At 41.3% G+C, this 11,877-nt stretch overlaps 1 protein-coding gene across 1 annotated transcript; it reads left to right on the forward strand.

Moving 5' to 3' along the window:
* The first annotated feature begins 728 nt into the window (after positions 1-728).
* Positions 729-2,785, forward strand: GBX2 (gastrulation brain homeobox 2). Its single transcript, XM_030210104.1, has 2 exons — positions 729-1,239; positions 2,265-2,785. Exons 1-2 carry the CDS (start codon positions 729-731, stop codon positions 2,783-2,785), a joined length of 1,032 nt encoding a protein of 343 aa, XP_030065964.1.
* The last annotated feature ends 9,092 nt before the right edge of the window (positions 2,786-11,877 follow it).

An 11,877-nucleotide genomic window follows, 5' to 3' on the forward strand; every position in this document is an offset into this window, starting at 1 on the left:
TCTGATCAACCCATGATTAGCTAATGCAACTCTTCTTATATTAGCAGTCTGAGCAATAATTAGTTTTCTAACAGTTAAAGGCCAATAATGGATATTAGATTTTTAGAATACGGACAAACAGGAATGTATCCGCCAAATAACACGGCGCATTTATGGTATACCGTAAGTACGTATTGCTCTGTTTAGAGCTCTATAAGAGTTGACAGGTTTCTAGCACCAAACATTGCCATTCAGTTACTTCTTTGCTATCATTTCACTGGAGAGGACAGGGCTGCCTCTTCGCCTACTCCCCCAGCCAATGGGACAAGGGCGAGCAACGCACGTGATGCTAGGAAGGTTGTAAAAACTGGCAAAGTGTGAATGGGAAAGGAGAGCACTGTGGATGAGGTTGTCGGCGCCCGAGGAAGAAGCGGCAGTTCGCGGACACTAGGTGGGACTGGGATCGGACAAGGGAAAGTCGAGGAAGGGCTGTGTTCAGAGCTCCGGGAGCCCAGTGCCAGAGGCTGAAGAGCCACGGGAGCTGCTGCAGCACGTACTTTCTCCACATCAGCCCCTCTCAACTACAAAATGGACTGAAGGTTTTGGGGTTTTTTTTTTGTTTTTCCTGGAGAGGGGGAGGTTTGTCTTTTATTCAGTTCTCCCTGGAAAGGGGAGGGGGTGTTTCTGGGAGGTTATCCCCATAATTTGGGTTCATTTCTTTAATTTTTTTGGTTCTAGTTTTATTTCATATGAGTGCAGCCTTCCAGCCTCCCCTAATGATGATGCAGCGCCCTTTGGGAAGCAGCACTGCCTTCAGTATAGACTCTCTGATCGGCAGTCCTCCCCAACCCAGCCCAGGACACTTTGTCTACACCGGCTACCCCATGTTTATGCCTTACAGGCCGGTGGTGCTGCCTCCCCCACCTCCTCCCCCTCCCACTCTTCCTCAGGCCTCCCTACAGTCAGCCCTACCCCCAGCCCATCCTCACCATCAGATCCCCAGCCTACCCACGGGCTTCTGCTCCAGTTTAGCACAAGGAATGGCTCTCACTTCCACCCTTATGGCCACTTTACCTAGCAGCTTTTCAGCATCATCTCAGCATCAAGATGCAGCCAGAAAGTTTGGAGCCCAGACTCTCCAAGGGACCTTTGACAAGACAGAAGGGATGCAAGCAGACCAGGAAGACGGGAAATGTTATCTGAGTAAAGACAGCCCTCTGCTCTCCTTTGGGGCTTCAGAGGCAGTGCAAGCTTCTCTGGGTGAGTCTCGAGGTTTGTAACTTTTAACCTAGTTCTAACTTCATAACTTTTAGAATACTGCAGTCCTTTTTTTCAAGGGGGCGGGAGAACAGAGAAAAAGTTAAGATAAATTTCTTCCTTAAAAGAGTTAGACAATTTGAATTCGCTGTCACACAGAACTGCAAAGTTTCTATGCGTGTTGATGCCATACGGACAAATTTTAGACACGAACCGCTGAGTTCAGAAAAAAAAGACCCCCCCCCCCCCCCTAAACAATCGTACTAATTATTTTTTATTAACCGGAAACGTGTCTTTATAACAGGAAATGGGTCTATGAAATGCTTATAAAATACAATTTAGGATATCCTGAGACTAATCCTGTAAACTTTTTCTGTTATAATGGTCACTGAAGCACTGGTGAAATTAGCCTATCATGAAATGAATCACTCCAACCCAAAATAGCATTTTTAAAAACAAGATGAAAGAAATATCGCTGGTCATCTCGTCATAAATAAAACATCAGGCAGCGTTTTTTTAATGTGTAGATAATACAAAAATAATACTTTAATTCTGTAAAGTTGTTTTTTTTTAAATGTCATTCCGATTCAAACCTGCAAACCCCGTTTGTCATATTGTCTATATGTATATAAACTTTAAAAACCAATATGCAAATAATTGAATTTCCTCTGCCATCTACCGACTTAACACTATCCTCAGACTGAATTCTTTACTTAACTAATATTCTCTTGAATCAAAGGGGCATGAAAATAGTCTCAAACTTTGTTAGAAATTCAGTTTTATTCACCACTATTTTAGTAGTTGTCTTTTTGCCAACTAGATGTCTTTTTCACATGTTTAAAAAAAAACTGCTTTGATGTGATTTAGGGAATAGTTAATCGTGTATTAATTTCATGTACTTAAAAAAAAAACAAAACTGAAATATATCTATGAGAAACTATTAGAGAAAAGTAAACCGCCTGCCATGAAAAATAAGTCACTCTACGTTTAAATGTTAAAATTGCTTTGCTTTTATTTTTGCCTACCAGGGGCCGTAAGAGGACAAGGGAAGGAGGACTCCAAAGCAGAGGATGATTTGAAAAACAAAGAAGAGAGTTTTTCTATGGACAGTGACCTTGATTACAGCTCTGATGACAATATTTCCTGCCAGGCCAGCCATAAGGAAGAGGACTCTGGCACTACGCTGGAAGAAAGCGGCCACAGTAACAGTAACCCGAACAGTACCACGTCCACGGGGAAGAATAGGAGGAGGAGGACAGCATTCACTAGCGAACAGTTGCTAGAGCTGGAGAAGGAGTTTCACTGCAAAAAATACCTGTCCCTAACTGAGAGATCTCAGATCGCCCATGCCCTCAAACTGAGTGAAGTGCAGGTTAAAATCTGGTTCCAGAACCGAAGAGCCAAGTGGAAAAGGGTTAAAGCTGGCAACGCCAACTCCAAAACGGGGGAACCTTCCAGGAACCCTAAGATTGTGGTACCTATTCCTGTCCATGTTAGTAGATTTGCTATCAGGAGTCAACATCAGCAGCTGGAACAAGCCAGACCGTGAGCACAGCCCCAGCAACATCACCACCACCATCACCATCGATTTCCTCTTTAAATAATAAGAAAAGTTGAGGTCAACTTACCTAGGTCCTTCAAACCTAAGAAAGAACTTTGCAACTTTGAACATATCAAAGCAGTTTATAGACAAATCTCTAAAAAAAAAAAATGACTTTAAACTGTTTTAGGAAAAATTATAAAAGCTGAAAAGAGATATTTATTAAACTATTATTAGACTTTGTACATAGATGTAAAAAATTTTTCACTTCAGTGTTCGGTCATGTGGGACCAAATAATCAATTATCATGAAACAAACCTCTTTACATTCCAGCAAACAAAGACTAAAAGGAATTGCATTAAAAGTGACCACTATTTCTCCCACTTTTTTGTTTCTGCTTTACCTTTGCCAAAGGTAAAGGGGGGGGGGGGGGAGTGTGTTTTGGTTTGTTTTTGTAGTTTTGACTTTTCTTCTTTTTGTTGGCTGCTGTGCCTGATTACCCAGTAACCCGATGAAACTATATTTTTGCCTGGCTTTCTGGCCACTTATTAAATTTGGTTAGCTATCTAATATAAGCCATGTTAAAAAAAAAAAAAGCACGATTCTCTATTGTTAATTTATTTCAATGTAGCTTATTTTTTATAAGTTATAAAACTAAAACAAAATCTAGTCTTGTGAATATTAAGAATTAAAAGACCAGCAGTTCTATACAGTATATGTTTTTTTCTAAATTTCTTTTGTGATGTTAAGGCACATTGGAGTAGGGTTTTAATTTAATTTGTTTCCTCAATTTTTATTTAACAATACACTTAGCTTGAAGTAATTTTTAATATTTTGGCATTTACCTATTGGATTTATGTTTACATTTCTAAATTCTGAAGAAAGTATTCTAGGAACTATATATAAATATTTGGTGATATACATACCTACACATATCTAGAGCGATAATATATACATTCAGATAAAGTGCACTGGCAATATTTACTTTGCAACACAAATGCTAACTATACAAAAATAAATTAAAATCTGACAAATGAAAATAGGATATTTTCCATGTAAGTATTTAGGGGGAAGATGAAGAGGGCTGATTTTGTATTTCAAAAATATGAACATTAAAAAATTTGTTGCGTTAAAATGACAGTTCGGAAAGGAGTAGTGGTTGTCACCTTCATCTGATAATTTAAGGGGGAGCAGCAACATAAAACAACTATTCCCTGCTTTAGTTGTAAGCTATTTGTATTTTCAATTTGATTAACTTCTAACAAGTAAGATCATAAACAACCCCTGCTTTCTAAGTTTTATCAGCGTACTCTTTTTCTCACTATGGAGTATTATCATAATATGCCACGAAAAACAAGATTATGGCGTTAAATGGGCGTAGACTAGAGTGTGACACAGAGCAATCATACTAAAGTAAAAAAAAATGGTACAAAGTGGGAAAAACTAGAGATATATCTGAGACATAAATATACACGTAGAATGATGTACATCAGTCCACACGGGTATGGGCAAGGCAACCAGTCCTATGTGCAATTTATTATCTGATTGACATCTAAAAAGGCTAAGAACTGATGGAAATGCTGATTACAGAGCAAAGAAGGTTTTTACAAGATTAGTTAAACTGGCAGTAATGGAATACCAATGGTTATAAAATTATGGTTGCAGCTGCACCTGTTTAGACGTTTACACTGATAAAATGTCGACACCGGACAATATACGTACAGTCTCATAGCCCTAGGGAAACTTGAAATATGTGATTTAATATGCTGATTGGAGTTTGGAGGCCAAGTTCTCTAATCTAAAGCCGGCAAGCGGCTCTTTTCTTTGCCTATGATTTATCATCAAATCTGTTTCTGACTGTAACTGACTTTGGTTTGGGTATTTTTTTTTTTTTGATGAAAGATCTTATTTCACGCTCTCAAACCATTTGTTTATCAATAAGCATATTTTAAAACTAGGAACATGATTCAACGAGATCTGCAAAACTGGAATAAGGGACAAAACTTCCAACAAGTGAGAAAGCGTCCAAGGTACTCTAACAGCGTTGTTAGCAAGCTTTTGCAGACGCTTAACCTCAACAGGACTAGAAGCCCACATCTAACACAATTTCTAAGGAAGGGAGAGATATACCAGCGCTGGTGCTGAAAAATTAAACCTGTTAGCCTAGGTCTGGGGCAGAGGTACTGGCTAATGGTGGGTTATCAAGTTTAAACAGCACAGACTAAATCAACTGTTACAGAAGATCAATACCATTATTGACATAATTTATATCACTTACACTTCCTCAATATCATTTATTTTCTCTTTTCCGGCGTTAACATTTCGGATTCGGAATGGCCTGGAAGTGAGGGCAAAGGGCAACAGAACTCAAACTGGAACTCTCGCCAAACGTTCCCTAAAGCAGTAAGATGCAAAGTGACACTCTCCCTGCAAATAGCACACCATTTAAATAACAAGCGATCAGACAACATAAATAAGAATGTATTCCTAGTGCACTATAGCTTTATTGGTGAAAAAAGGAGGAAGACGGTTTAATTTTTGTCGTCTGCTGTACTTCGTTGAAAGATATGTGAAAGAATAAAGAGTATTTGACACGTATCCGATCGCTCTTTTTGGAAAAGGAAAAAAACGTAGGTCCTCCCATCTGCCTTTAGAACATTTGATAGGGGTGTGTGTGTGTATGTATATATCTGCTTATGTTTACACACACACATCATTATTGCAACATTAAAACCCAATACTCTAAGCGGATTCGAATAAATACTCTTGAGAAATACCCTCATAATGTGAAAGGCCTGGACTTGCAATCAGGGGCAGCCAAAATCTTTGTGGTTGTTGTGACCAAAAAAAACCCCAAAAACCACAGTTTCTGATCCTGCACCCAGGCTGTCTAATTGTTGCTACTGTGTTGGCTCCCACCATTACACCAATATTATTTTGCCATGGCCCTTGTGGTCCATCCCATTCCGCTGCCTATGCCTGCGATTACAAAAAGAAGACAGATCGGCAAAGCAAGCTTCTTAAGGCTATGAATATGTATATACTCACAGATAGCCAATCAATATGTTTTTTTAACGAAGTGGAAATCAGCACTAAACGAATATCTACACTCACTGTGTGTGTGTGTGTGTATATATATATATATATATATATATATAGTAAGCGGTGATGTGCATCTATCCCAGGCTGAAGTGTGCATATATAGGAATCTGGGTGGAAGGGAGGGGAGAAAACAGGCAAACTGTCTATCTGCCAAATACTTATTAAAGTTATTCACCAATGGAGCCTTATCTCCAACTATACACAAACAAAACAATCAAAACGGAAATTTTGTAGCTGGTGGGGGTGGGGAGGTCTTGAATTGTCCCGAAGTGAAAGCCACTGAGCCAGGGCAAGGAAGGAAGGGAGGGAGGGAGAAAGAAGACAAACAAGCCAGGGGGGTTTGATGGCTGTCATCATCACCATCATCAGGGCTTTCATTTGGCTGCTTAATGACTCAGATCGCAGGCAGAGAGAAAAATTGTCAATCGCCTAGACTCTAATGAATTTTTTTGCAAATTGTAATCAAGCCAGGCCGTCTCAGCTGGCTGATTAATGAGACCCAGGAGGCTTGGCCAGCACCTCGGCTTTTTATTCCATCCCGTCCTCCCTGCACTAAATTAACAGCAACTTGTCTGAGCTTCAAATTAACTTCCAATGATTAATTCTGATGGGGGGGACTGAAGAATAGTTCGCCCTAATAGGCACTGGCCTGTGATACTGTTTGAAATTAATACACTTCCCCCTTGGCTGCCTGCTTCAATCCAAGGTTGGGGCTTTGACATCACTATATTTGTTGTTACAATAAATTCCACTTACATCTGCAAATCAAATAATTATCAGACTCTCTAACAACATCACGGTACATGGGGGAAGGGGGTGATTATCCAATTGGAATTGTCCAAGTTTGATTGCAGTTTGCCTGCTTTTACTGTTCAAAACTGATTTTTCTTCCATCTACCTGAAATTATTAAAAGCAGCGAGAAGACTGGCAGTGAATGATTTGTCTCTCTAGGGGTAGAGGTGCTAAAGGTTTCTTTACATTTTGTACCTAAGGAGAAAATGTTCCGTACTGCTGACTCTAAATACTTACAGGTTAATATGGGAATTGGATTCGTATAGATTCTCCCCATCTAAATTCCATACAAGTCACAAGTTACAGAGAAATATATTATAGAAATATAGTAAGAACATTTTTGAATAGTTAGTGGCGAATGACTATTTTTCCTAACGTCAGTGTAATCTATCCAAATTATTCGGATGTATTTTAAAGCACATTGCATTTGCAGCTGTCCAAATAATTCAAAAAAAAAAAAAAAAAGGTTAACCAGAACAGCACCGCTTTTGAGATCTAGTCATGACTCGATAATTATTCAGGGCGAGGTGTTGTAACATAAACGTGTGTAATTAGGCAATCAGTGCCAAATAATTTTGTGCCATAATTAATTTGACTTGCATTAGAGTTACACTTTTCTGATGGTTGTCGTTCGGAGCCGCTCTCCGCTTACCTAGTGGGTGACTGAGTCACTTTTTTGATGCTATATTGTCAGCTCATCTGGATTACGGTGTATATAGCATGTCATTTAGCACTACACACATATGTCTCTGGGGTAAGCACATCTGTTTGAGGGACCCGAAGGCTGCCTACCCCTCCTCTGAGGGGGTCAGATCTCTCTTCCATCTTGTTTCTGTTTGTATTGACTTAATTGGTTTAATTATTTCAGCTGTGATTGGCAATACTCAGCTATGTAGCCTTTTAACTACCCCGGCTGCCCCAGGGGTCTGCAACTGATCTCTGTTAGGAGTATGCAGATTGCTTAGCGAGCCTGCAATTTACAAGAGTGCTTTTGTGCCGAGAAACTGAGATAAAAGCGGAGATCTAGGCAGTTACCACCAGGGGCTGCTGATAGTACCGGGGGGGGGGGGGGGGGTAGTAGCAGTATAGTCAAAGGGGAAAAGGTCTTCCAGGATTATAATGCGATTATTGTCTTTACTGAGGGAGAATGACCTGCTTGGCCTTATGTTGACAAACTCGACTCTGAATTTAACATGACTCACAAAAGGTTTTTCGTAAATTTGATAAAAGCTATCATATAGCCAGAGAAAGAGAGATAAGAGCAGAAGTAACACCGGAATAAGTTTGGCGTTTCAATCAGCTGGTGAAAGAGCAAGAGGGAGGAGATTTGTAGGTACTTGTCCCATTCAAACTTGAAACCTGTTTTTGGCATAATGCAAAGCAATATTTTAACTTCTCTTCTTCTTTTGTGTTGGATCTCAGCCTCTTTTTCTGTGAGATCCAAGTGCCAAATCTAAGTTATGAACCCAGGAATGTCCTTTTTTTTTTGTTAGCCTTTTTGCTGACTCAGAACTTGTACAATATAGGGGAGCTATCAAAGTGCACTGTCAGATACAGGACCATGGGATCATGTTCTGAATTTTTATTTTCAAGTAGCCAGGATACCACCAGCTCCCAAGCCTGAACCTTTTAAAGGGAAAGAGCTGATGGGACTGGGCAACTGAATGGTAACATCAAAGAGATGACTGTTGAGATGCAGCAAGTACCCTTAGGTGCTGGCCCATATTTTGCCTTTCACTCAAGGCTGATTCTAGGAATAGGTTCATTCAGCCAGAGTAGGCCCCCTGAGATGGGTGAGACCTGTATGAACCAGTGGCATAGCCACAGGTGGGCCTGGGTGGGCCAGGGCCCATCCACTTAGGGCTCAGGCCCACCCAACAGCAGCACACGTTTAGCGGTAGCTGGTGGAGATCCCAAGCTCTACCAGTTGAAGACTTCCCCCTGATGGTAATGAAAACGCTACTCTCCATAGTACTGGCACCTGCGCATGTTCAGTTTTCAGCGCATGCCTGCTGCAGACTGCCAAGGTGGAAAGAAGCATTTTCCTGCCAGCTGAGATGTCTTTTGGTGGTGGTGGTGGGGGGGGAGAACATTTGGTGCCCACCCACTTCTTGCCTAGGCCCACCCAAAATCTGTTGTCTGGCTACGCCCCTGGTATGAACCATCTCACACTGGGCCTCTGGTGCTTCTCCACTGTGTGTACAAGACAATACAGTCTTGGTAAGTGTCCTGAGCTCTTTTCTCTGGTTCATGGAGACACCGGCCTGCACCCTCCCATCCATAGATCCCCAGTTAGAACTCTCTATATTTCCTTTCCCACACCAAGGACCCTAGCAAATTTCTTCCCCCACCCAAGACACTAGCAAGCATTCATTCCTCACCAACCTCTAAACCTCCCAGGCACCTATTTTACTGGGACAGACCAAAGCTTACCCCTATAGCTGACAGTGTTGCACCTTTCTCCAGACTTTATGGTTAAATGTGAAGCTGACAACCATTCTTTTTCTAGGTAACTTACCTCCCAACTGTGTAGGCAGACACATGGCTGATTTATTAATTTTATTTATATTAAAATGTATTTTGATCACTTTTATTCTTGTCAATAAGAATGGTGCTTAGATGTTCCATTTTTGGAAATCTCACAAATAAAACAATTAAGAAAATCATTCTAGAATAACAGCAGGATCAATGAGCAAGAATGAAATGGCCTTAGGCATGTATGAGTCAGACAATAGGGAAGGGATAGCCAAATATCAATAAAACTAGAAACCCTTAGCTTTTCCACCTAAAGAAAAATCTACCCTAGAAAAAAAGGGATAGGAAAGAAAGAAAAAAAATGCACACATAGGATTAACTCAAATTTCTGTTTTCCTCAAATTTTCTATTTTCCATTTTACAAGAGGGCCTTTACACATTACAAAACAAAAACCTGAAAATAAATGTAAACAAGTTTTATGGATGTTATTAGAAAAAAACATGCAGGCATGTAATAATTGTACAAATGCAACAACTGTGTATCAAATGTCTGGGAAAAATATTAAAACTTTAAATAAAAAAAATTAAATTCCCCACCCATCACAAAAATTAGGGAAACCCAGGGGAGAAGAAATATTTAACTACAGAATTTAATCCCCAGAAGAAAGGCTAGGAGGGAAGTGGGAATTGCAGAATTAAAAACCTCAGCAGAGGATTCTGGGTGGGGTGGGTTCCAAGCCAATCACAGAAGCAGGAGGGTTAGAGCCTCAGCAAGGAGATAACACAGTCTTGGTCAATCACAGGGAGTGGAAGCAGGAGGAGAAGGAGTCAGTGCTATAAAAGAGAGGAGACAGGAGCAGAGCTCAGTCTCCATTAAGAGACTGAAGAGTGCATAGTTCTTGGCCAGAATTGACATGCAAGTCTGGGAAGGTACAGACCTGTCTTTTGAACTTTGGTATTAAGACTGACTGGGAACTATTTGGTCTAAATCAGAGCTCTTTTTGTTTTGTTGTTACTACCTGCCAGTGGGAGGATGTATCCCTGGAAGGAGGGATGGATTCCAGGAGATATGAGGTGGTAGTAGGCAGACTAGCAAGCCTGGCCTTTCTTTTTCCTTTTTATTTGGCTAGAAATATTTTCTTCTTGGAATTGAGCAAACGCTGAGGATTGTTGCTATAGGCTCTTTTTTTGTTTTGAACCTTGATGTGAACTGCATAACACCCTAGTGGCCTAGGGAGGACTGGGATGTTTTCACCTCCCCACAGGGGCTCGCCCTGGTGAAAAAGCATAAAGGAACCTAAGTCTAGAAGGGGACAGGGACTTTGTGTTGGAGGTGGACTGGGAGACTTGGTTATTCATTTTGTGTGTGAGTGCCAGATTCCAGACATAGTAGCTGTTGGTTAGCTGGAGGATATTTGCAGTCAGCTACCATTGAAAGGACTCCAGAGTAGAGGATGCATCACACTTGGTAGCAGAGGAAGGATTTCTGAAACCACAGTGGGAGATATCAGCTGATCCGAATTGAAGACCATGTAGCCCCCTGGGAAGGTGCTCTTGTCCAGAAGACTGAGGCAAGGGTACCTAAGTCAGTGGGGAGAAGTGAGTACCCGAGGTGTCTAGCAGTGTGAGTTCAACTGAATTGCAGATTGAATGTCAAAATAGTTGAAGTACCGCAATTTGGCCTTATTTGTATTCTCCCCCTCCCCCTCCCCCAGGAAGATGGCATCTGAGGAATTCATAGTTCATGAAGTTGATGGTATAGGATGCCAGCCTAGCAGGATGCCATGGAACTTCTACTATGGCATTCCTTGGAGCATCAAACCTAGCAGCAGCAGCAGCCACTGCTATTAGATGTGCATACCTGGGAAATACAAAATATCATATCTGGATGGCAGACCCTGGAGGAACAACAAGGAATGGAGGTGGAACCAAATGTGGAGAATGCAGGAGCTTCTTGAGTGGACTGGATATGGGGATTAGGCCTTACTAAGATAGGTCCAGATGATGACCCAGACTCTTTTAGTGACATTTGAATGGGTGACAGAGGCAGCAGGTTGGCCCTGGAAGCAGCGGGCCATTCAATTAGCCCCTTATTTGACTAGAGAGGCCCAAGCAGTTTATAGAAGCCTGCGTGGGACTCGGGCATGGGGAGGTTAAAGCAGCTATTCAGGATCAATTGGGTTTGACCCAGGAGGCCTATTCAAGAAAGTTTACACACAAGCAATGTAAGAAAAATGACCAACCAAGAGCAATGGCCCAGCAGCTTCTAGATTGTGCCTCTAGATGGCTGAAGCCAGAAAAACAAATCCCACAAGAGATAGTTAAATTGGTGGTCCTTGAACAATATTTAAGTATTCTTCCTCCTCCACTCAAAATGTGGCTTACCCAGCAAGAGCTAGCTAGTCTTGCTGAGATAGTGGATTTAGCTGAGAAACTTTTGGAGGCTGAAGAAGGGTGGGGTAAAAGTAAAGAAGGCCTTTGGCCAGGAAAAGGATGCATATTGGCAAGGAAGAAAGGGATTGACAGGTCCCCTGAAAGTGAAGTGCATTCCCAGGGGAAGCCACAATTCTACCATAGGTCCTGGAGGCCCAGAAAGGGGATAACAGTAGGAGAAAAGGAAGTGGTGAGGCATACCCCAAAGCAAGGAACCAGACCCCACTATCACTGTTTTGCTGTGAGGAGGTAGGACATTTTCAAAGAGTGCCCCTACATGAACTATTCTTTTTCAGGG

The sequence above is a fragment of the Microcaecilia unicolor genome, chromosome 7, assembly GCF_901765095.1.
Source record: "Microcaecilia unicolor chromosome 7, aMicUni1.1, whole genome shotgun sequence".
Taxonomy (NCBI): Eukaryota; Metazoa; Chordata; class Amphibia; order Gymnophiona; family Siphonopidae; genus Microcaecilia; species Microcaecilia unicolor.